Raw genomic sequence first — 26,186 nt, forward strand, 5'->3', positions numbered from 1 at the left:
GCCAAGGACTCTGTTCTCTTTCATGTTGCTGAATTAAATATAGGGTACATGAGTTACACCTCCAAAAGTTAGGCCAGCTGGGAATGCACAAAATAGTAAAACAGTTCTTGAGGGCCTAATTGTTAACTCCTAACAGGCATAGGTTCCTTCACTATATAATTCTGCAGTTTATCTGGACAGCACCATATTAAAGTGCCTGGAAGCCGATGAAAGAAATACAGTAGCAAGGTTGTAGGGTTACTCAGTTGTATACAGTATATATGTGCATCTGTATGTGTATATTGTGCTAACTTGTAAAAGGAATACTTGCATCTAATCTTGCACATCTTTCATTCATACAGGATTAAACGTTGGCTGCTTTTATGCTGTATCCACGCTGCTGAACAGGATGATTATTGAGCACTACCCTGTAAGTCCGTGGATTCAAGTTTGTCTCACCTCTGCCTTCTGTGTTTTCCACACAGGGCAGTCAGAAAAGCCTCTTCTGGTGAGGAGTGAAGGGATTTAACCAGTGGGACTCAAATCAATCTCTGCCTATAGAGGGATTTTTATCCCAATAACGTCACATTGGTCCCATTGAATTCCAGTTCACACAAGCTCATAATTCTTTGAATTGTCTTGAATTGACTTTTTGTAGGCTTTTATAATATTTTTTTGTTCTTTGTTCACTTGGTTTTTCAGTGTTCATTTTCCTCTTTCAAGCATTCTACTGCCTGGATTTACACAAAGAACTCTTTGTGCAGGAAGCAAAGTTTTATTTATATGTTTTTCTTGCCGATTTTGTTTAGAATTTACCGATTAATTTCAGAGCTTCGGAGTTCCTGAAACCTGCACTACAAGATACCATAAGCTTTATTCGTGAACGTGTGCTATAAAAACCGGGTTTGTTTACAGCTTTACTTGTTTCATATCAATGAAAATGAGAAATTATGTAACTAGTAACCTGGAGTGTTAAGTTTTGCTTAAACATGTTTGCGAAAAAGCAGGTACTGAACTCTGGCTAAACATGAGCCTTGTGTTTGCTCCCCAGGGTGAGGAGGTGAATGCTGGGAGGATTGGCCTCACTTTAGTCATTGCTGGCATGGTGGGTTCTCTCATCTGTGGCATTTGGCTCGACAAAACCAAAACCTACAAGTAAGACTGCTTTTCCGATTGCCGCTCGAAACATCCGTTGCCTCTTGCAGAGAAATTCAATAACACTTCAGACTCCCGGAGAAAGGCAGTCAAAAGAAGTATGCTCAAATTATGATTTAACCAATATTACAAAATACAATCAATTATGAAGAAAAATGTAGCTTATCGCCAAATCATTAACAGATAGATAGACTGTAGGGGGCAAACACCGAAAGTAAAGGAAATGTAATATTTTATTTTAGCTCCAATAATTGGATAGTCTCAGACAGTATCCCACACTTCACTGTAATGGTCTAGTAACCAGGTGATGCAGGACAATTTAGCCTGAACAATCCCCAAGTCTTTGCTCTGTTTTTGCCTACGTCTGATAAAGAGTTACAGTTGCTTTGCCTGTTAAGCTGAAGCATTTGTCTTGTGTTGTGATTAAACGTGGAAAACTAATCTAGTTTTTGCAGTTTAAAGGAATGGGCTGATAAAATCTAGTTTATTAGTTAAGTCCCCTTTCTTCTGACAACCACCTTTACAAACTCCATCAAGTTGGTACCTGTTACCATGAGCAATGAGAATTTCTTACCTTATTTCTGATGATTTCTCTATAATACACTGCTAACACAGCAATGCAAATACATCAGAAAAAAACGACATATCAGTCATACGGAAATGGAATACATTTTCCCCATTGTCAGACCTTCACTGTTCTCACCAGCAACTGATATGTTTCATGCTGTTAAAATACACATCCCCATTATCAAGTTTTCTTGTGATGTCTACTCTACATCAGTGTACAGTATGCAAATAAGGAAAAAGGATTTATTAGAATGGGACTCACACTACCATAACAGATAGCAGCACCTTAAAAATGCTCCTTATTCATGAATTGGAAAAGGACAGCCTTTACCATTATTACAACCACACTTGTAGGATCGTACAGTAGATTGCGTGAATAGGTACAGCCACGTATACAAACGCTATTAAATTATGTAAACTCTATTAAAACAATCCGATATCCTGTTCTTATTTATTACTTTGATGTTCTTAATAGCCCAACCCTACCATAATAGTCATAATATGCAAATATTACCCAATATGTGCTACTGAGGTTCGTGCAATGGTGTTTGTATTCATTTGCCTTCTAATTCTCATTAAAGACTTGTTTCCACCATGGACTGAGGACTGTCGCTTCCCTCCAGTCAATAAGGCTCGTTGCCCTTGAATTGTCTTTAAAATCGCCTTTCCAAAGGCTCCCGGCTGGATGGATTGGAGAGGTTTTTTTTCCTAGTGCAAGCTTCTCGGAAGATCCCGAAAAACCGAGTGCCACATCCGATAGATTTTCATTCCAATAGAGGTTGACAGCTTTGATTCAAACAGCCTTCCGGCTAAATCCTTGGGTTACGAAGCGGGGAAAACTCATGGAGAAGTACAGAATTTTTTTCCATTGTGGATTTAGCTAGGGATTATAGGAAGTTTTATTTGGCTTGGATTTCGTAAATGCCGGATGGTCACCTTCTTAATTAGGTGGTTGCTTATCCTCCGTGAGCGAGCCGATATTGAATTCTTACCAAGATTTGTTTTTTTTTTTTGCTTTCTGTGTGTTGTTTTTGTGACATACTTTATATTCCTCCAGCAAGCCAATTAATACCGCTTTGTTACACAGAGCAGTGACCTAACAGGCTGTTAAAAATAGCAGCCTAATATTCAGTTCATTCAAATTCATTAGAAATATAAAGCAATAATGAGCTACTATTTTCCTATATAGTTAAATTAATTATACACTTAATATCTGATAAAAGGATTTGCTAATACTGGTACGGTGTTAATAATCATACCTAAGGCTTATTTAATAGTAAATCAATAGTAGATAAAGGACAAATTCTGTTTTTAGACTGGTACATTAGATATAAGCATTAGCAAGCAATATTTTCCTGGAATTCACATACTTGTTCTTGTAACACTTCTCTATACTGTATGATGAGTTTGGAAAAGGGTATTTGCTGATGTCCTGATCTGTATTTCACTTAAGATTATAGGACCTTCGAGATGTTTTTCTGAAATGTCCTTTACACCCACGAAAGCAAACACACTGAAAAAAACATCTGCAGGTGAAGCTCAGCCACTGGAAATGTGAAACAGAGTTGCTCTTGGACGTTTCTTTTTGCATATCTTCAAGAATTTTAGTGTTACGTGTTCAAGATGTTTTTAGACACCTTTTGGATTGCTGGTGTTAACAATTCCTTTTCATTAAAGGCAGGGATTTAATTTTTGGCATATCTTACATTGCCGTGCACTTCGCACAAACTATAGCCTTGACACAAATATGTTGGGAAAAACAATTAAATTGAACTGTTTTATTATCCACCTACTGTCGCACTCCTCCCCAACAGTCCATACAATAGGTCCACATTTAATTAGTCCGCAGCTGAAGAAATAAACAGAGTGTCACCTGTTAGGCAAGGGAAAGAACACAGAACCTTGATCTGGGGTTTCTGCTCATTGAGTCATTTGAAGGACTAATGGGGGGAAAAAAATCATTTTCACTAATTAGAACTAAAATAACCTGACAGCTATTACAGGAGAGAATCAATACATAAACTCTCCCCAGTGATTCATCTTTACCTCTTACAAACAATGGTTTCATGTAGCTCTGTAGTGTTTTACTCTGAAGACTTGTTGTCTTAGTAGTTTGCTTTTAGGGCTCCAAATGACTTCTTTTCAGTAGTTCTTGAGGGTTGGGGTTGATTATCCAGCTGCTTCATGCTGTCCTCAGGGTTCAGCTGTCTTTTTCCCCAGCATCTGTTCATTTGTGTGCTTGGGGAAAGCTTTATCCCAGACCATAAGTACATTCAAGTACGTTCTTGAGATTCTTTCTTTCTCGTTGGTACACATTCGTACATACAGGCCCGTAAAATACCCTTCCACAAAAAAAGAGCCACTTCTAGTTTTCATGTCTTTCATTTCCTGTTGAACAGCTATCAATGCAATACTGTTCTCCTGTATCCTCGTGGACAGCACTGTCAGTTTCTGTATAGTCTGACAAGGGTCTGTAGTTAAGAATTACCAGATGGCCGAGACTTTTTCGATTCCTATTTTACAGGTGTCTTCAGTAAAACGAATAAATTGCTGACCCTAGCAGTGATTAAGTTTGAAATGTCCACAGAGAAAGGTGTACATTTGACATTAACAAAATATCACTTCATATAGAAAATGTTCTCGTTCTCAAATAATAATAAAAATCATTGGAATGACCCCTATACTCCAGACAATACGGTAACAGGGCTGTTTACAACAGACCAGTGATAAGAATAGTTTAGGGTTTATAGAACTCGGCTAAGTCCTGTTTTCCTCTTCATGTGTGACTGTGTTGGCAGTGCTGATGAGGCCTGAAGTCTGTTTTCTTTGGGATTATCATCATTGTCACAGTTAGGCCTGCTCAAACTTTCAGAAGCTCTCCCCTGGCACTTTATTTCAATCCAGGGATCTAGTACTTTTCTGAAATTCTTCGCTTGTGCAATTTTATTGCTATTTATTTTGGGTTTGTTACAAACATACATCCATGAGGTTTTGACCTCTTGTGACGTGTACATAAACTGTACATAGACAGACTTGAATGGAAAAAATGCAACCACTCTTTTCTTTTTTTGGGGGGTTCCTTCTCCAGACAGACGACGCTGGCTGTATACCTGATGTCCTTCGTTGGGATGATCGTGTACGCTTTCACCCTTGGCCTGGGACACCTGTGGGTGGTGTTCATCACAGCCGCCTTGCTGGGGTAAGACCTGAGCCTTCCCTGAGGGGCAGATACTGTAATCCACCCTGCTTCCCTGCTCTACGGCAAAAGCCTTTCCAGTATCCCGAATGGAAAAGAAGGTCTGCTATAAGGTGGTGGCAGGATAATCCTGATCTCCCACAGTTCCTGTCACCATGTCACCTGCCTGTAGCAGAGGGGGATGTAGCCACCTCTTCCTCTGAATCCTCACTTAGACCAGCCATGCCCCACTGCTGTTCTAGTGGGCCTCACGATCGATCCTCTTTCTTTTCATTCTGTTTGTGATGGAATCATTTGGATTAGAAGGCAAATTCCCTCTTACTCTTGGGTCTTAATCGGTGTCTAACAGCAAAAAGCTGAAAGAATGCAAATGCCCGTCCCTTTTCCTGGTTGTAGCTGTCATTGAAAGAAAAACAGAACCGCAGTGGTTATTGCCCAGTGAAAGTGATGTGTGGGAGCTCAACCTGCTGCTGTTCTCCTTGTAGGTTCTTTATGACGGGGTACCTGCCGCTCGGTTTTGAGTTTGCGGTGGAGCTGACGTACCCGGAGTCTGAGGGCACATCCTCGGGCCTTCTCAATTGCTCAGCTCAGGTAACACACACACGTGAGGGGTGTGCCTCTCCCGGGCCCTGCTGGGGTTCGATCCCAGTCGCTCCGGTGCCCTTGCCTTGCCTTGCCAAGAGACCAGTCCTCTGCCGCAGGAGGACTGTACATACCGCCAGAGTGCTGTTCTGCTCTGATCCTGGCCAGGTTTTGCTCACGGTGACATATTCCACTGTGCCATAAAACTGCAAGCTCTGCCAGGGCTAGATTACAAAGGGCGATGATGTCACTTCTGTAACTGGCCCCAAGGACTGACCTCCACATAGAGTACCCTGTTACACACGTACTTAAGGTAGCCTGATTGTTTTGATCGCAGGATTTGCCGGTGTCGGTAAAAAATGGAGTGACTGAATTGTGCAATTGAAAACAAAATTGACATTCACAAAGCTTATTTTCCTTAAATTCATTTTACGCCAGCAGCAGACTGCCCTATGCATATAATTGTAATGTAATTCCTTGCCATACACAAATTTACATGGCGTGGTTTTGAATATTCATGTGGACCTTACGCGCCCCTCAGTTGTGAAGCACCCGTAAACTGCGATGTGTGAGAGGAAAAAGAGCGACTATATCGTCTGATCTCGTTCTTTCTCGGCCACCTCTGCGAGTGATAGTGTCCGCATTTCCTCTCGCATTGTGTTTTGCGCATATTAGTGTACAGTGTTGCACTGGGCTTTGATGGTTATTAGTATCTGATTTTACAAATAAGTGTCTGTGATAGTGATTTCCTAAATAAAAGAGGTTGATATTAGTTAATAATAAATTAATTCATGAATGATTAAATTAAAATGGCTCCTTAAGCGTATGAGAAAGGACGAAGAGTCCAGTGTTGCTGAGCAATATAGATCCATGATGAGCTTCATAGTGCTTAGTAAAGAACTACAGTAAGTAATAGTGCATGCCATCTGACCCAATCTACATGTGTCATCACAGCAATATAGGTAAAAAAACTATACGATATTATTTCTGTAATGTATGATGCTTTTCTTTACTCTGATATTATTGTCTTACTTTATTATAGATGGAAAAAATGTTTAAAGGATTTTAATAGGGTGAATAGTGCCTTCAGTTCCCTAACCCTATTTTGCAAATTTTGAAAATTTACCTTCCGTGAGAGAGTTTTCAGGAATGTAACCCTCTCGGGTTGACAAAGGATTACTGTATATCTCTATAAAGAACAGCCTATTCCAGAATCTCCGGCTTGGGCTATTTTTACCAGAGAACTTGAGAGTCTGATAAATATCTGACTACACTTTTCTGCCATAAGAATGTGCAGACTCGCGCAGAAATGTAAATGTTGCCTTTTTATTTTCTGTAGTGCACATACAGTATACACTCACTGAAAGCAAATACCTCTGTAAAGCTAAGGAGATAGTTGCCAACAAAAAAAAAATGGAATGAAAGCTACTCTTGAAGTAAAATTTTCCTTCTGCTGACTGGGTATCATTAACAGTTCTAGAATAGCTTTTTGATGTGCAGTGTCTGTTTGGACATGCTCTTGGTTCTGATAACAGTCACAAAGCAAACAGTGAGCTCTGTTTTTACTCCCTGTTTTTGCTCTTGTTGAGTCTGGTGACTTATCTGAATTCAGAGCTAGTTTTACATTTTTTTTTTATCTTTAACACTCTCTCTCACATTGTACCATTAATCAACCACTCATATCTAAGCACTAGATCTAAAATCAGGTGCCGGGGTTGAGAGAATAAGGCAGTACGTACCAGGCAGGAGAAGCTCGCCTGAAGGCCAGGATCGGGCTCAGGCTTTGGTGTCAGTGGGGTGATGGAATTGATGTAACTCATTGGCTCGCATGCAGCTTGGGCTCTCACTACGGCCCTCTCTTCCCAGGTGTTTGGCATCATCTTTACAATCGCCCAGGGGAAGATCATTGACCATTTCGGGACGTTAAAGGGAAACATTTTCCTTTGTGTGTTTCTGCTGATCGGGACCATTATTACAGGTGAGGGGGCTCCGTCTTAAGAACACGGAAAACACACGTTCACAACGTCTTCCTGGTAGTCTCGGCCATTTCCTCTCTCCTTACAGCAGTGCTGTAATGACGCTGACAGTTCATCCACTCTCAGAAATAAATTGTCAGAACAATAACTTCAAAGAATGCTTTTATATGCTGTATATTGAAGTATTGCTGAATGTATTGGATTCTTTCCACCAGACTCGATAGTGCCACAAAGCAATTGATTACAAGTCTCTCTGGCTTTCCTAGCGTAGTTTTCTTCACAGCAGTTTGTGCTCAGTGACAGCACTAGCTGTTGTGTAAAGTGTATCGCTGCACAACAGTGCCCTCTAGAGGAAGAAGCCCAGAACAGTTTTGTCAGTCTTCAGATGCTGTTTAGGCTTCTTAATAGAAACTTGGAATTAATCAGTTATTGTTAACACAGCTCCTCTGTTCATGGCTGTTTGAAAATATCTTGTTTTCCACCCACCTGCTGAACCCATACCTGCATTCTCTTCCTTTTTACAGGTTTGATAAAATCCGATCTTCGGAGACAGAAGGCAAATATGTCAGCCGCATCCCGTGTGAGTGAGCCCTGGCCCAGTACTGTATGTGTATGGTGAATGGGACGTGTGCTGGGGGTGTGTTGAGCATGTGGTGGCAGCTGTACTCTCTCCTGGATACCCTTGCACAGACAGGCCTTCACTGTAGGGATCTCTGGGTCTACACCAAATCTGCTCATCTTCAAGGACAAAACGAGCTGTTTTGTATTCAGTTGGTTCACTGAAAACTTTTTCCCCCTCCTTGAAGTCATGCTTGTCTCTGTGGGTTAACATTTTGTATCTTCACGGCTTTGTTTGCTTGATAGTCTTTTCTGTAATTTCAGCTTTCAGTAGTTTTTCAGCTCCAACATAGCATAAACTTTAATCTGTGAGATTTTAAAACTTGCTATTTATTCAATAGAAATTTCACCTCTCTGTGTTCTGGTCCTAGTTGTGAAAATACATTGTTTAACATTACTAATTAAAACAGGTGATTCTAAAATGCAGGTTAGGCATAAAATGGAACAGCATAGGAGTACAATAGCATATTCATGGAAAGTCAGAAACACTAACACTGATTGGTTTTACTGGTGTTAGGTGTGATTTTCAGCAAAGTTGTTCATCACTACATAGACATACCTTCAGTGGGGAGCTCATCAGTTTTATTTGACAGAATACAGATCCCTTGCTGGGTGTTTCTTCTTAGGGTCAGAGTGGTTAATCTGTCTAAACAGTGTTAATGCACTAATCTTTCAGATCTAGGCTCACAGAGATTTAAATCTGGTACCACATACAGTATAAGGAAAACTCCACCCATTCTTTAAAAACAATGATTAACGCGTCACCTTTTTCTTATTAGTTGCTTGTTAATGTTCTGAAAAGCTCACAGTAAAGTGGTACAGTGACTGCTTTAGTCAATCAAGTGAACGTAATTGAAATAATTGAATCCTGCAAACTCCCCATCTCCTCGGGAGACTGGCTGGTATGAAACGCAAGTAAAGTAACGTGGCCTGAGTAATCACTGAAATGGGCTGAGGCAGAGATTCTGTCTGTTCACTGATGAAAGCCTGCAGGGTGTTTCTTGCAGAGAAAAATCAAAGAAACAGATCAGCTATTCCTCGGGAACTGCTTGAAACTTGTTCTTCAACATTTCCATCAATAATCTTCATGTTCACTGCCGCTTAATTTCATTTTTCTGTTTCTTTAATGCTCTTGGTGGTGGAGGTGAAGCCGCAGTAGCAATTTTTATCTTTCATGGTAATCCCTGTGATTAATTCATGCCTCCGGGACTATTTCAGGTAGTACACTTTTCTGTTCCAAACACTGACTTTCAGGACTGCTGTCTGTGTCTCCTATAACATTCTGTGCCACCGCATTATGATCTATCAAAATGCAATTTAAATATCTGAAATTTAGAGAGGCAGTATCTGGGATATAAATGTCTAGAATCTTACCTCAACAGCACATGGTTTATATAACAAAAACATAATTATTCTCCCTTCCCAGAGAAATATTGAAAAGCACAACCCCAATTACAGGATGAACATTAAATGGACAAAAGTTAGTTTTCTGATGTAGGATTTGACTTTAACATAACTTTAGCATTTGAAAGCAAATTTCTAACAAGACGATTCACAAATGTCAAATGCCCTGCTCCATGGGCCTCATAATCACTCCAAAGGCCAGTACCTGGTCCGTCACCACTGAACAACACATAGTCTGTGAAGTATTTAAATCTTGAATCCTCCAGATTTAACACCATTCACTATGGCTCTTTACCAGTCGTGTTGTAGTTGACCTTAACAAAGAGCATTAATGCGAGGTTTCATCCATTCCTGTGCACTCTGTAGAAACTGGTATAGTGGGATGAGGAGCTTCTTTTGGCGTAGTCTTCAGTGCTGGTGGATTCAGATCCCTGTCAGGCTTGTGATAAAACCCAGTCACATGCTGAGGGATCAAGAGCTTCCGACTGAGGCGATCCTGCTTGCAAAATGCAAGTACAGCTGACATCTGAGAAAGTTTGGAAAAAGGGATCCCTCCTGAAGACAGCCTATCTATCGTCTTTAATACTGTGTCTTCTCTCGATTGGATTGACCTGGAGTTTTTAGCAGCACAGAATGTTACTGGAGACACGGGTGTCAGCGCGCAGGTGAAGACAGTCAGTGCCTTGTTGCTCCCGATCGTGACCCAGGCTGTCGTTCCAGGCGGCAGACTCGCACTCCCCACCTCTGGATTATGGTGCTGTCACTCCCATCAACCCCTTGCACCTCCAGCCCTGATCAGTAGCCCCACCACACTAAACACAAACGCAGGCTTGTCAAGGTAGGGTGATCAACTGCCACCTGCACCCAATCAGACACTTTTGTTTGATCTGATTTGTTTTTCTGTGATTTTTATAGTATTTCTAGATGCATCAGGCTTCTGGTTTTCCCTCTTTTTCCTGCTATGTGAGCTGAAATGGAGCACAGCTGATGGGAAAAGTTCAGATCAAGGACGGTTGCAAGCTTAGAGTCTAGTTATTAATTTACCTGCAAGTTACATGTGAGCCTTTAGTATTTTAGGTCTTAAAACACATCAGCCCTTCTAATTATGCAGTAATACAGCCAAATATGCAGATTTACACTCCTGAACATTTTTGGATAGTAATGTAACCTCTGGAGTGTTCATTTGACAAGTTAATGGATAATCCGAAGGACTGTAGGGCATGCTCAGCTGAGCCCAGCGATTAGCATAAAGCTGTTTATTATGATTGCTGAGGATCTGGCTTACACTAGGAGGTCTTCTTTTAAATTGGCTGCATCTGGAGTGTGCTGTTCACAAATCTTTTGGCAAAATCACCCTGTTAACTTGTCTCTTCTTACCACTAATTAGGCCCAGGCAGCTTTCTAACATTAACTTACTTGAGCTGAGACCACCTTTTAGGATGCTAAAGCGTCTGGATTCCAGACTGTGGAGGATCTTCTGGCACATCAGCACATTGCACTGTCTTTATTGTAGTATTGTAGTACCAGCACCGCAGTGAGGTGTTCCTACAGCAGTGCCCCAGGAGGAGCTGTCATCGCATGCTTGAGTGCGGCCTTGTCTCAGGGTGACAAGACTGCCTTTAAAGAGAAATGAACAACTTTATTTTATAGGTCCGATTGCATAACATTTTTTTAGTACTTCAGATAGAGCTCTGAAAAGTTTTTTTTATTTATGTCTGTTTGGAGTTAAAGACCAGGTATTATCACTTATAATTTTTAAGTAATAGCTTTGTGGTCTATACAAAAGGAGGTAGCATTTTTGTTTTTACAAACTTTGCTTCGTGGGTGCGGATAGTGAAATGTATCTGCCTGGTCTTGGTAAATAAAAATGACTGCATGGAAAAGTGGCTTTTTATGTTGACAGATGCAGGTTCTGATACATATGTACACGCACACAAACACTCCCATAAGTACATCATAAAGATTAGAGACATTGTGTAGACACGTCGCTAGAAACTGGGCTGTTGTAGGACCAAAAAAATACTCTACGTGTTTCAGGACTTGAAAATCAACAGACAGGCCTCTACAATTTTAAAGAAGTGTTGCAGGAGCCAGTTGAACTTGACTAACTATTGTTCATATGTATGTAGTGTATGTGTCTATCAACATTTTTAATGTTCTGTATATGTACAAAGATGTGCATTTGTCCTGGTTACTATATATGTATGTTATGAGCATCATCAGTTTACTCAAAGCTTCCACTGGTTTCCACTAGATCGATTCTGAGTGTTATTAAAGGTGCTCTCTGACTAACATGAAGCTTATGTTCCGTACAATCTTAGTAAGCTGAATTTTATGTCGGAACACACTCTTCTATGTAGACGTTTGTACTTACAGCTATTATCATTATTGTTATTATTACAGTAATACAAATTATACTCTTACAATGTAATTATTGTACAGTACTAATTTTAAAACTGTACTCTTGTAGAGTAATTGTACAGGTATGTCACCTTTGCACAGAGACGAGCACCTTTCACATCAATTTGAATGCTTTTCAGTTACGTCTAACAGGGTAGCAGTGCAAACACACAGCTGAAAGCATTCCAGAAAATGCACAGATAAGAGAAGAACAAGTGTGTGAGGCACGGGCAGAGCAAGTCTGAACGTCTGAGGCCGTGCACAACTTTATACCTAAAGTGGGATTTTTGTCACTTGGATTTGCTCAAGACGGGAGTACCTGTACTGCAGCTTGGATGAGAACAGAGTCATTATAAAACATGATTAAAATGAGTCAAGAGAAACTATGCATGAGATACCGTTCTGTCAAAATAGACTTGAAAAACATTTAACTTTCCATTTGTGTACAGTGTGTAGTTACTGTGCTTAAAAAACAAATACATTTTTCTCCTGTAGTAAGATAGATAGTGAGATATAAGTCACATCATGCAACTGTTTCAAATAGAATGTTAGTTTTTGTTTTTAAATGGGCCATTATTAATTACATTCAGCTTCATCAACTGCTTAAGTCACTTTAAATGGACTGCTTTAGCTTGCTTCTGTAGTACCTTCAGGGTTGTGCCTAAATTTTTTTTATTTTGGTATTAAGACAACACAATCTGCAAAATAAAGTGTTCTAAGTCACCTGTGGGCGCCTGTTGTTGCCCACTGAGGCAAGTGCTTATTGTTTCTTCTTTTCTTTAATAAACAGAATTTAGTAGATGATGCGGAAAGATCCATCTCTTGTCCGGTAATTGTGGAAGAGTCCAAGCTGTAGAGCACCGGAGGAGGGACAGCCCGGCACTCAGTCACTGTCCTCAGCACAAGGACGGAGATGGGGAAGTACTATACATCCTTCCTCCTTCCCCTGGCCAGGCCTGTTGGAGGAAGGGGAGAGATAACTAGGTCTATGGGCTTCCAAACTGACTCGTCACGAGATGCACGGAAAAGAACTTGACAACAGGGTTTTTCTCTTTAATTTTGTTTACTGGACTGATCTGACATGTTTTTCTAACAGTATTTGATTTTTTTTAATTGACAGTTTTTATACAGCAGGCCCTCGTGCCGGCCACTCCTCAGCATGAAGAGACCTTAATTATCATTGAAGAAATGTGTGAAATACAGGCCTTGAGACTGGAATCATGCTTTGGCTGATAGGTGTTCACATGTTTTAATAAATTCTACCCTATGTGAATGGGGGAAAAAAAATCTGATTTGTTTTTAAGGCGGGATAATTAAAGGTAGGAAGCTTTTGGGATGTTATGCACAAACCGTATTAAAGGCTGCACACTCAGCAATTACCTCAGACAATAGCTTTTGTTAAGATTTGGACATTCTCTGCTGTTTCATTGGCTACATACTTTGAAAACCAATGTGCTTGGGATAAGTGTTTTTGGGAATCTGCTTAACCCAATTCCCCCCAGAATAGCTGAACTTTGCTGCTCATCTGTTGCTCAATGGAAAAGCTCCTGTTGCTTCCAGTGGTTAGCATCACTAGTCCTAAAGTGCATCAGTTACAGATTAATTGACTCCATTATGTATGCATTTTTATACACTGACACTCTTAAAAATATATATGTTATAATAGATTAAAAACAGTAACTGTAACTACTGTATAAGAGCAGATAAGGCCCGTAAGTTCCTGAAATATGCATTACAGTATATGATATTGTATATTTTAAATTAAAATGTGCGGATTAGGGTAAGATAGAAAGTTCAAATAAAAGGATTTGTGCAAAATCACTTTGTTTAAAGAAAAATATGTAAGGAGTTAAAGAATATTGTGTTATCATGTTTGTAAATTTGTAGTCTATTGTAGTTATTTTGCAAACCTTAGCCTCTGTAATGCTGGAAGCCTTGATTACTACTACAAAGTTATGTGCTTTGTATCTAGTGAAGTCTCAAAATATCATTGTGTCATAAAACTGCAAAATGCAAAACACTCATTTTTTTCTGTATTTTGAAAACATGACACTTTAAAGGCATATTTTGTGCTATAGTATTTGTTTTCTTCATAAAAATACTGTTGGTAGCATTCTGCATCCATAAATACATGATCACTGGGGCAAAGAACTAACTTGGGGATTAATACCTACTGTATAGGGACCATATACTGTATACGGCAGGGATCTCAAATTCGATTCCTGGAGTGCTTAGTATCTTCTGAGTTTTGTTCAACTAAAGCTATTAAACAGGGCCAAATGACTACCTGTTTGTAATTCTTCTTATGTTCTTTCAGTTACAGAGCTGATCTAGTTATTTTGTTAAATTCAAAACTGTAATACAGTACAACCAGGAGTAGGTAGGTAACTATATCTATGATTATTTGAATGTTTTGGGTCATGAGTTTCAAAATGCCTAAAGAAGAATCACGAATATGTGTAACTAAGAAAATAATTAGGTTCATTGACTACTCAGGTTAAGACAAAAACCATCAGGTACTCCAGGAATTGGATTTTGAGACTTACACAGTCTTATCTGTGGGAATTTGAGCTAAACTGAGAATAATGACTTTGTTGTTGAAAACTAAACATACTGTATCTACTTGTCTCTGTGAAACTAACTAAATGTATTACATCTACAGTTTTTTTCTGGAAACCTAATCTGTAATAAATGTGGTAAAATTTGTCACATTTGTAAAATGGTACAGAAATTTTTGAATTTTTCTGAAGTGCATAACTGAATTGAAGACTATAACTGATTTTTATTACTTAAAATGCTGTTTTAAAACATAATTGGAGATTTTTTAAACGTACAATATACAATATGCAAAGGAACAAGTAATAGGTTTATTCCATGTTGGAAAAAAAAGAAGAAAGCGAAGGAAGCAAAGATTAAAGATCTCTCCAAGCCCAGTTTCTCATTTCACCTCTGACGGCCATGACCACTCTAATCTCTCCGTCTGTGTTCTCCAAGACGGTTTTCCGAACTCATACATCAGAAAGACTACAGAAACCAAAATTATCCTGCAGCTATGATCACACCTCCCCCCTTCTCTTAACGACAGACTACTTTTCTTCTAAATTCTCTCTACACTTATCCTGACTTCACACCTCCTGATTGGCCTCTCTTTCTGTCCCCTGCTCCCGCCTCTCACTCCTCCTCTCTCCCAGCCTTTGTTCTCCCACTACTTTACCTGTGCCTACTGCTCTGTCTCTCTCACACCTGAAGAAGGCTCCACAGCCAAAACGTTGTGTTTTCTTTCTTCTTTTTTTTCAGCATGGAATAAACCTATGACTTGTTCCTTTGCAGCCTACGCATGCTAATGCAGTTACCCACCTGAACTATATACAATATGCTCTTGGTTACTGAATAAAGCTACATTAATAGCTTGTTTTCTACATCTTTGTAGATCAGGGGACCAGACAGGGAATCCATCTTGGAGTATTGTTTTGAAATGTCTAGTTTTTTTTAAGTCCATATTTAATTGTTTTATATTGTACTGTAATTATCACATAATTCTATGAGAAATATTTTATTACAGTGTTGACCCAAGCTGAGCTGTCTTTTTTATATCCTAAATTAAAAGATATAAATACCCAGTTCTATTTAACAATGGATATTATTGATGGAGATTGTTATAGTTTTGTAAAATTATTAGATACTTTATTGTCTGGTATTCAGTTGAGTACAATGTTAACTGATCTATCGGTGAAATAAAAGATTTCTTCTTTATGGTTTGGCTAATTCTGTTATCAGCAGCTTAGCAGTGCTCTTGCGTACTGGTAAAAATGAGCGTCTGGTACAAGTACAGTTTTTTTTCAGGATCTCAGGATTTAAAAAAAAACTTTTTTACATTTCAAAATTCTTTAAAGGCAAACTACTTTGGAATACCATATTTACTGCCACTAAATTCATCTTGCCTTTATTTAAATTTATTAAACCATAATCATTTTCTTCTTGTAGACCATAGTTCCATTTTCAGCAGCTGTCTTTCAGATGGTATGGATACAAGGCTTCACCAAAATTTACCAAGATCTTTTAAAGAGATTATGCAATGGTCATATATGGCACAAATTCAGGGGACAAAACACCAGTTGTTCAGTTTAAAACAAAACTCCTTTATAAAATGTAGGAGTGAAGAAAGACGTTTCTTTCTTCGCTGTATTAATGCTGCATTTCAATAACTACTGTATAATCCTGTCACCTGTACAAAGTAGGGGTGGCGTTTCTTTTCACCTTTTTTTAAAAAAAAAAACAGGCCTTCTGTAACAATAAATGCAGAAAAAGACTTGGCTATTAAACATTCTTATTTTAAAAAGGAAGCAGGTTTTAAACTTCTAAAAACATCAGCCGTGGTTGACAAATTCATGGACGTGTTTGCGTTCAGTTCCACGGCAGTCGCCCGGGGCCGCGCGGGCCCTCTGGCGCCGAGCGGGGCGGGCTGGTGGTTCAGTTGCGTTTCTTCGGGCGCGTCGCCATCACTTCCTGGGGCTCCGCCATGCACTGGAAACCGATCAACATCCCCGCGATGGAGAAGCCTGCCAAGAGAGGGGCAGAGCAGCGTGAGGCCATCAGGGCATTAGGAAACTGGCGCCCCACTCTGGCCAACCATTGGCTATGGACTCGGCCGTAGCATTATTTCGCTGTAACTGGCATTTTCTTCCTTTGCGATAGTGTTGTGGGCATACACGGGAGCCGTGAGCGCCCCGCACAATAAGCGCCCACAGAAACATCGCTAAACGGCCGTACTTCTTTCTAAAATAATGTTATATTTTATAATGATAATTAGATACTATAAAGCATTTGGGATCGCCACCCATGTTTCGCGTAACGAGAGACGAGTTTCCAACCACGAAGAAGAATTTCGAAACCTCTTCCAAATGGCGAGAGTGAAGCGGAAAGAAGTCATAGCACTTGTTTTCATAGTTGAGTGTTTGCATCACCTTCAACCAACTAACTCGTCTGGGTGAGAGTTGGCAGGAGACACGCGTGACATGGTTCACTATGTCTTCCTGTGTTGTTCGCTATTGCGGGCGCTCTCACTTTCATAAGAATATTTGGGTTTAAGATTTTACCATGGACCCAAAAGGTACTAAGAAAAAAATGAAAATTGTGTGTCATTACACAAAAAGCAAATGAACTGGTTACTGTATAGTACTGTACTTGGGTATGATTAAAGATGTCTAACTACAGCAGGTAATAAGCTGTGTTTTTATGACTAAACTACAGTATAAAGGATGAAATAATAATAAAGTTATTATTGTTTCTTTTGACATTTTTGGTGGGGGGGGAGTAAAAGCAGGAGCGACATTTTTTGGGGTCCAGAACGGATCGTAATTTTCCCCCAAAAGAAATAATTTTAATAGGTTTTTTTTTTAAAACAGTTCTGTACAAAATTGTATGTACAATATTACATTGGTGCGCCTGCTACAAAAAGGATATGGTAGCTTTGTGACTGTGCTGTACTTAGAAATGATAGGCTTCCTTTGACGCACAGTATATAAGAAAACCTCAGCGAAAGAAGTTTCAAAGATGAATGTGAAAATCAAATTTAAAAGTGTGATATTATACGCGGTGTCCATTCCGAACACTGCAATACTTACTTGCCACAATTAGTGGGGCCATGATGCCAATCGTCAGAAGGGCAGTTTTGTACACGAACACCTCGGACAGGAAGTGACCCAGAGCCACAACAAATGTCCAGAGTGTGATATGATAGAGCCTGCAAGACACGTCGTAGAGCTGCCGTTACATCGCAGTGGCAGCACGTACAGACCCAGGAGCAATGCGAAGCAGTGGCTTTGAAATGGTCAGGCGGCTGCAGAGATTGCGATCATGTCCATGAGCACTTTGTTTTAATTTGAAAAACAAAACGAATGATCGAACAAACGAACAAACAAACGGGTCAGACTGATGTACAGTACTGTATGTACAGCATATGACACGGATACACCCCTGCGTATAACAGGGATCTCAGCCGCCAGGCCTGAGGGAGTTCTCCTTTAGCTCAGCTGGCGAGTTCCCTGATGCGTGACGCCGGAGACCCGGGTTCACGCCCAGGCGGTGAGGGACGAACTGGCAGGGTAGGAGCGGCAAGGGCGGAGACCCCAAGAACCGGTACATATAACAGGTCCCAACTGAGAAACATCACTAAAAACCAAAAAGGTTTTTTTTCTTACGTTTTGTTCTGTATGTCGACGGCACAGGCACAGCGAATGATAGAAGACAGCAGGGTCCAGATTCCAAAGGTTCGAGCTTGAAGGCCATTTACTGAAAAGATCAATTTTAGGCAGCATAAAGGCACTTTGCTCTGATCTGTAATTGGTATGAACCCTCTGCTAATTAGTAGGCTTCAGTACTGCCCTCATTCAGGGGTGCTAGCTGAAATATTGCCAATTATTATGGAAAAACCCTGACTCATTGTGAGCGATCTTTATTCACCTATGTCTGTTACTCATCAGTGGATTACATATTAAGATCAATTTAGTCAGTTTTTAAGGAGTTAATTCTTAATTTGCAAGTTGAGGAGAGACTGCATAAAATTATTAACTGAAGATGTTGAAAATAATTTACTTTTGGTTATTTTTTAAACCAAGGACAGAGAGCAAAGGTCAGATGAGTGCCTGTTCTGATCTGCTTTGCTGGATCTGGTCTTCATTACAGTCTATAATGTGGTATAACCAGGGTGTGTCAGCATTGCTTCATCACAGAGCAAAGTGAGGAAAATCACCCACTGCTCTCCAGAAGAAAATGGAGTTTCGGTAAACAGCTTATTCCAGACTTGGCTGTTCCGAGAACTCAAGTGATTTAACCCACTTTTCCTTATCTAGTTTGTAAAAACACCTGAGAATCAAGAGCATGGGTCAAGTCCCTGCAATCATCTCAATAAGAAATCTAGAAAGCTTGAGATCTTCACATACTGTACTGTATGTGCAATGCTGTGATTCACCTAGTTACTCAGGATCCTGTGGTATTCACATTTTGTCAACTTGCTATGATGGATGCGCCCGTCTTTTCCTTCTCAATCATTCCATTTGAAACCTTAAGAGCAAGAAAGGTGAAGGCTCACCAAACTCTGGGGATCCAGTGTACAATTTCTCGGACAGAAAGCTGTGATCCCGAAAACTCTGCACGGTATTCCCCACGGCAATGACAGATACCATTACCAGCCAGCTCCGAAGCACATTGAGGAATCGACTCATTGCGGCACACCTCTGGTACTGAAAATAAAGGAGGAGGAAAGCGAGGCACAAATAAAAACAAAATAGCTTATTCAAATGAAACAGAACCCTACGTTTCCGAATAAAACACAAAGTCTGCTGCATCGCTTAGCAATTATACAGCACAACGCCTGTTCATCACCAGTTGACCTAATACAGTCTACATATTCAGATGTAACTGTCATGAACCATACTCCCGCGCGCACCTCCCGGCGTACACACCTGCGCCGCCGTTAGCTATAAGCACGGCACTCCCTGCTTTAACATATAAACCCCTTCACTCCTCGTTCACTGTTGAGATAGTCATAGCTTTTCTCTTGTGCGCATTTCTTCATTTATTGTTTACTGGATACCGACCTCGACTCCGTCTCTGTCTCGCGTCTCTTGAATTTGGATACCTCGCTGGCTCGACCTCTGGACTCCCGGCCCTGCTCTGTCTCCAACCTCGACTCCATCTCTGCCTCGCGTCTCTTGGTTTTGTTCACCTCGCTGGCTCGACCTCTGGACTCCCGGCCCTGCTCTGTCTCCGACCTCGACTCCGTCTCTGCCTCGCGTCTCTTGGTTTTGTTCACCTCGCTGGCTCGACCTCTGGACTCCCGGCCCTGCTCTGTCTCCGACCTCGACTCCGTCTCTGCCTCGCGTCTCTTGGTTTTGTTCACCTCGCTGGCTCGACCTCTGGACTCCCGGCCCTGCTCTGTCTCCGACCTCGACTCCGTCTCTGCCTCGCGTCTCTTGGTTTTGTTCACCTCGCTGGCTCGACCTCTGGACTCCCGGCCCTGCTCTGTCTCCGACCTCGACTCCGTCTCTGCCTCGCGTCTCTTGGTTTTGTTCACCTCGCTGGCTCGACCTCTGGACTCCCGGCCCTGCTCTGTCTCCGACCTCGACTCCGTCTCTGCCTCGCGTCTCTTGGTTTTGTTCACCTCGCTGGCTCGACCTCTGGACTCCCGGCCCTGCTCTGTCTCCGACCTCGACTCTGTCTCTGCCTCGCGTCTCTTGGTTTTGTTCACCTCGCTGGCTCGACCTCTGGACTCCCGGCCCTGCTCTGTCTCCGACCTCGACTCCGTCTCTGCCTCGCGTCTCTTGGTTTTGTTCACCTCGCTGGCTCGACCTCTGGACTCCTGGCCCTGCTCTGTCTCCGACCTCGACTCCGTCTCTGCCTCGCGTCTCTTGGTTTTGTTCACCTCGCTGGCTCGACCTCTGGACTCCCGGCCCTGCTCTGTCTCCGACCTCGACTCCGTCTCTGCCTCGTGTCTCTTGGATTTGGATACCTCGCTGTTTAGATCACTGGATTCCCGACCTAGCCTGGCTACCCCAACCTCGTCCCTTGGAAGTCTGACCTGTTTTCTTTTAGCACCGCATAGGGTCCGATCATCTATATCACTAGTCCACATTAATTACAATGTGACTGTGACAGTAACAGAAACACATTATGAAGTATTAAATGAGAAATGCTGCAGCCTTACGTTGGAATTGCCCACAAATCCGATCTACAGCTCGTTACAAACTGTACGAAGCCCTCGTGGAAGAGGATTGTGTATTAAAACATACTGTATACTGAATATCAGAATGAAGTGTCACTTATACCTTCAACAAATTCCAAACTTATTATCAGGAGCATAATAAGGTGCTCTGACATTTCACCAAACATACCTGGCATACGTAAGATTTCCCCATCAGCGCATTTGAAGAATAAGGGGCGTACTGTAAATGTCAAAGGTCATAGTAGCAGGCACGACCACCATTAGGAGCAATACAAGGTGTGCGTCTGCAGGGCATGCTTTGTGTCACAGTGCTGATGTGGTCTTGTGGCATTCTATCCCATTCGCCTCGCAAAGCCTCAAAGAACAGTTGTTGGTTCACCGGTCTCTACGCCCCTAGGTGCCACGTGTTGCCCCAGCTCATACTACAGAAGTTCAGCTGCACTTCGATCTGATGACTCGGCCATCCACAGCGTTGACTGTCTCATCCTCAGCTCTCCCCGCTGTTGTTACACAAGCGTGCAATGTGGTGCGGTGAGGGTGAGCCCACAGGAACAGCAGCAAGTGAGACCCTTGGACATGATCAGCGCTGGGCCGTGCAGTCGGATTCCGGTCAATTACTGTGGACTGGAATACAATGGACCTCTATAGTGACCTGACCTGGAAATTCCCATTGAGTGGTTTGTAATGCACAACAGCACATTGTTTCGCAGCACACGCTGATGTCTGTTGGGACGATCTACCCCAAGCCTTGATTCCTCACTGGAGCAGACTCCTGATACCCATGGCACTAAGGTGCTGTTTTCTTGCTAAACTGCGGACAATGCTTTCCAACTGTGGGTTTCTCGATTTTTACCAGACCTGACAATGAGCACGTTAAATCGCCTCTGCCCATCTCTCTCACTGATTTAATATTATAACAATGTCATATATTAGTTATCCAATTATATAGATTCTTCTTGAAGCCAGATCGTGCAACATTGACATATAGTAGATTTGTAAACTCTAAAACAAACCTCCCTTATATTAAACCGATGAGCTAGCCAACTGGAGAAATATGACCAACGTATATACTGTATAGACTCCATCATCTAACAATCAAATGTAAACCTCATATATATATGGATTTAATTAACGAATTCCTTCAGTCACTGATTGCAGCTACAAATTGCGCTTTGCTTTACACATCGTGCACTGTTCGTTAGTCCACTGAACAGACCATTTACTGTGAATACTTGAATAACAGATTACAAAGTCATACGTAGCTAGAACTGGTTTAAAACATACGACGAAGACTATCAGATATTAATTACGTGAATTAGGCTAAAATACTGTCATCATTACTGTCACCGATATCAGAATTTCCTTCTGTAATCAGGTAGCTAGATATAAGGCTGTAATGCAGTGTATCAATATGGATCATAATTCGTATTTACATACAAGGGTTTCTCTTCTTACCTCAGCACCGCAGCATTGTTAACATAGCATTATACACAGAAACCACCACCATTTTAATCTTTTTAGATATTTAATTGGTTGGATGTACAGGACCTCTCACACAAATAAGAGTCTTTTGGATGAGGGGGCTGTCACTCTGTCGTGATTGGGCTGACGGACATTTAACGTGGCCAATCAGAGGCCCCACGACCTGGTACCATCGAGTCGTGCGTTGATCTAGTGTGATCAAAAACCCCGCCCTCTTTCACTCACTCCACCAATCATAGCCTTGCTGGCTGCATTTTTTTTGTTCTTTAAGATTCCGCCTCACGCCTCCGGGTTGAAAACTCTGGAGCCATGCGATAGCTGCTGTGCTGTAGTCTGTACAAGGGTCGGTGGGAGGGGTCTTCGGTCGGCGCATGCTCAGATGCATTCTCGCGTGTTCAAACTGTGCGTCCTGAGGTAGGACGTCACGTCCATTCAGGTCTCGGCGGAAGCGCATGCTCCGTTCATTGGTTGCCGGTTAGTTGTTGTAGTTACGCCTGGAAACGAAACTGGAGCTGTGGATTAGATAATGGGATAATAACAATAATGAAATGACCCCGAACGTATTAATACAAAAATAATCACATAACAGAGGTAAGTAATACTGCAGTGCATAAATGTGATTTCCAGTGAGTTGTACTGAAATTGCAAACAAAAGTCTCCTTTGCAGATTAATTGGTAGTGATTAGAAAAGGTGAAGTAACAGCACCTGGTTACCTTGAATTACCCCCGAAAGAGAGAGTGTGAGGTGCAAGGACTGCTAGCTACCGGAACAGTGTGTTCTGAGATTACAAATGCATTTCTTTGCTTGCTTTCAGGGTGATTTCTGTGTCATAGCTCGACTGCTTTAAAAGGAGGAAGTGCGCATTCAGTTTGTTTCTTTGACACGCGTCAAAGGTGGAATGTATCGTTTTAATAAACCAAAATGAAAAACAAAAGTGCACCTTCCTAACTGTTTTGTCTACGTAACCGACTAACTGCGGAGAAAAACGGTAGAGACTAATCGATTTCCTGCGACCCTGTGATGATTTCAGTTTGTCTTTGCAACTTGTATTCAACTTTGTCATTAGCGTAAGATGACGAAAGCGACGATCGTTTCCTGGCGTCAGCGAAGTTGTGGAATATTGTATGTTTCTAAAAACAGGCACAAAACCAACTGTATTAACGTCATGTTTGCACTTACAAATGAGTAATGTACCAAGCTGGCCACAGACTTTTTTTTTTAACATTGCCACAGTGTTGACTGCAGTGTAGGGCTAGCCTACTGTCTGAGTAGCATCTTAACCAAAACAGATTTGGTGGTCATCTAAAGTTTCACTGTTGAAATGTGGTGCGTGGAGATTGTTGGCTCTGGGTGCTGCTCATTCTGAAAGCAAGGATTTCAGAATCCTTGAAAGCTGGCTTTGAAATTGTGTTGATAGTGTTTTCCTTGGTTTTTTCCAGAAAGGAACATAGCAAAGGGTTTAATTTAAACCCCAGTTACATACTATTTATTAAGAAGACTTGTTCAACAGCAGAAAAGAGACCTTAAGGAATGGTAGATCCTTTATTGTCAGGGGCTTGTGGAAACAGAAGAATCACAGTATGTGGTAAAAGGTCTGAATTTGACTCAAGTCGAGAAACACAGCCAAAGGGTTAAAGTGGAGGGCCGTGCACCCTTGGGTGAGGTGAGGCCGAGGGCAAATGGCCCTGCTGACCCCCCGTCTCATAGGGCCTGTTTGCAGGTGATTGGGTAAGAAACCTAATTAAGAGTACACATAAAGACATGGAGCGGTGGCACTGTGGCTGGAAGGTTGCCGGTTGAATCCCGCAGCCGGCAGAGGAATCCTACTCCGTTGGGCCCCTGAGCAAGACCCTTCACCCCAACTGCTCCAGGGGTGCCGTATAAATGGCTGACCCTGCACTCTGACCCCAGGCTTCTCTCTCCCTGTCTGTGTCTCATGGAGAGCAAGCTGGGGTATGCGAAAAGAAAAATTCCTAATGCAAGAAATTGTATATGGCTAATTAAGGGATCATATCATAAAAAAAAATCATAAAGACATGGGTCTGGAGGAGAGGATACTTGCGGACCTCAGAAGGAGGATGAAGCTAAATGGGGTTTCTCCACGGCAAGTGGGCGCTGGAAAGGACTGTGGGCCCTGGACAGGGACTGGTCTGATGGACAAAAGCAAGTGGTGGGGCTTGGAGGGACTCTTTCATTACGCAAATCCGGCCCCATCATCCAATTGCACAGATTGATAATGGACAGTCGCCCCCGTTCGGAAAGATTTTATTGCACGTGAAGTTCAGGAGAGAATGTTTACTGATTGTGAGGATGTTTCTATTGTGAGATGTTGCTTTTAGAAATAAAGTATATTTTGATAGATAAAGACATGTGTGGCATGGCAGCACAGTGCTTAGCATTGTTACCCTGGCCTCAGTCTTTGGGGTGCTGGCTATGTTGAGTGTGTGTGTCTTCCCTGTGTTTACTTGGGTTTCCTCTAGGTTCTCCGCTTTCCTCCCACAGTCTAAAGGGAAAATTGGCCCTGGTGTGAGCGTGTCTCTGTCTGCGAAGCAGGGCTGTCCCATTCAGGGTGCATCCTGCCTTGTGCCCATTGCTTGCCGAAATAAGCTCTGGCTTTGTATTGGATGAAATGTTGAGAAAATGAATTCATTAGCATTAACTTTCTCTTTACAGGGGAAAGAAAATGAGTGTAAGAGCTGAAATTCCAAAGGGATGTAGTGTCCGTAAGAGACATGTATTTGGATATGCTTTCTGTCTGACCTTTTGGTTTTCATGTTTTATTTTTTCTTTGCAGAAGAACGAAGACTTACCTGAGCTGGTGAGAGATGCCTGCACCCGTAACCTCTAAAAGCTGACACAAAGCAGATTGTATCAGGGGGCTGTGGCCTCTACATAGTGGAAATGCCAACCCTGATCCGGGATAAAGAGGATTCAGAATCATCCTCTGAAGATGAGCAAGAGTGAGTAGACGCAGTTATACAGTACTATGAAGTGTGTGCACTGCAGTAGGAGACAGGTGTTAGTTTGGATTAGTTTGACACTAAAAAAGCAGTTTGCAAATCCTGTGCCAATGTGTAAAACTACGGTTGTTGCTGCAGACATGATTAGAAGCTTCAAAAAAATCAAATAAAACGTATACAAAAACATGTTGTGTTGAAGTGCCTTGTTTTCATATGTGCTCTACAATACCCATGGGCCCAATTACTGTGTTTCTCTATTTTTGTAATCACCTGTGAACAGGTATTTGCATTATACAACATAATGTATTAGAGGCCCCGAACGCCAGAGCTGATCTACATCAGGAGATGGAGGAATTATTTATGAAGTGTTTTCTTAAGAACGGTTTCAAACACGTGGAAGTTCATCTGACTGATTGATGAAAGGCCTATCCAACTATTTCTTGAAAGGAGCCAGGATATCAGTTTCTGCAACATGGCTGGACAGCCTGCTACATGGTTCCTCTGCCCTTTTTGAAATGTGCCTCATGTTCTCTCCTTCACTTCAAGTGTAGTTTCCACACGAGTCTTCTGATTTGTATTTTACTGTAGATTGTGACTAAATCCATGAGACTGACAGATTTTGAATACTTAAATCATGTCTCCTCAATCTTCTCTTTTTAATGTTAAAAAGGTTCAGTTTTTGTAGCCTGTTAGTGCTTCAAGTTTTAAATAATCAAATTATAAATTTTAAAAGATCATTTTCAGTTTTCCACTATTAAGGATTCCACTATTATTTTATGCTGTGCAGGCTGATATATTGTATGTTTATTGTAGGCTTCGGTTATCAAAAGGCATTGTGTGAATTATTTCTCTCGGATGTTTTATCTAACTAGTAGATGACATGCTTTAAATACAATTATAGATAGATAGATAAAACTTTATTAATCCCGTAGGAAAATTGATAATTATGATATGAAATTGATAATTATGATAGAGATACAAATTATTAATCAGTTTAAAAATAATTTGAATAAATCACTAAAACAATTTGTAAATGACTGCAGTCTTTCAGAGCAGGACAGATGCATGGTATACTGAGCACTGATGTATAGCTCTAAACTCTGTGAGTAGCACTCCAGCATGTTCAGTACCTTTGCAAAGGACA

General features: G+C 41.4%; 3 protein-coding genes across 4 annotated transcripts in view; 2 read left to right on the plus strand and 1 right to left on the minus strand.

Annotated features, from left to right (window-relative positions):
- LOC148828094 (choline/ethanolamine transporter flvcr2a-like) overlaps nucleotides 1-15,668 on the plus strand; it is a 36,733-nt gene extending 21,065 nt beyond the window's left edge. The window contains 8 exon segments of the mRNA XM_088925917.1: nucleotides 342-409; nucleotides 1,031-1,134; nucleotides 4,790-4,900; nucleotides 5,383-5,488; nucleotides 7,346-7,457; nucleotides 7,980-8,035; nucleotides 10,198-10,315; nucleotides 12,668-15,668. Coding sequence (XP_088782043.1) covers nucleotides 342-409; nucleotides 1,031-1,134; nucleotides 4,790-4,900; nucleotides 5,383-5,488; nucleotides 7,346-7,457; nucleotides 7,980-8,035; nucleotides 10,198-10,272 — 632 coding nt within the window. The 3' untranslated portion in view covers nucleotides 10,273-10,315; nucleotides 12,668-15,668.
- Nucleotides 15,669-15,799: 131 nt separating this feature from the next.
- On the minus strand, nucleotides 15,800-22,145 carry erg28 (ergosterol biosynthesis 28 homolog). 2 transcript variants are annotated; one of them, XM_088925919.1, is made up of 5 exons: nucleotides 22,055-22,145; nucleotides 18,968-19,118; nucleotides 18,078-18,168; nucleotides 17,502-17,620; nucleotides 15,800-16,436 (listed from the first exon to the last, which is right to left on the minus strand). In XM_088925919.1, exons 2-5 carry the CDS (start codon nucleotides 19,098-19,100, stop codon nucleotides 16,348-16,350), a joined length of 432 nt encoding a protein of 143 aa, XP_088782045.1. In that variant the 5' UTR covers nucleotides 19,101-19,118; nucleotides 22,055-22,145; the 3' UTR covers nucleotides 15,800-16,347. The 2 variants fall into 2 exon arrangements, with proteins under 2 accessions (XP_088782045.1, XP_088782044.1); XM_088925918.1 differs by lacking the exon at nucleotides 17,502-17,620.
- Nucleotides 22,146-22,540: 395 nt separating this feature from the next.
- The window catches only part of ttll5 (tubulin tyrosine ligase-like family, member 5), a 65,333-nt gene continuing 61,687 nt past the window's right edge, over nucleotides 22,541-26,186 (plus strand). The window contains exons 1-2 of the mRNA XM_088925216.1: nucleotides 22,541-22,672; nucleotides 24,877-25,042. Of these exons, the coding sequence (XP_088781342.1) occupies nucleotides 24,984-25,042 (59 nt within the window). The 5' untranslated portion in view covers nucleotides 22,541-22,672; nucleotides 24,877-24,983. The remainder of the gene's footprint in view (nucleotides 22,673-24,876; nucleotides 25,043-26,186) is intronic.

The sequence above is a fragment of the Atractosteus spatula genome, chromosome 9 (assembly GCF_055471065.1).
Source record: "Atractosteus spatula isolate fAtrSpa1 chromosome 9, fAtrSpa1.hap1, whole genome shotgun sequence".
NCBI classification, from domain to species: domain Eukaryota; kingdom Metazoa; phylum Chordata; class Actinopteri; order Semionotiformes; family Lepisosteidae; genus Atractosteus; species Atractosteus spatula.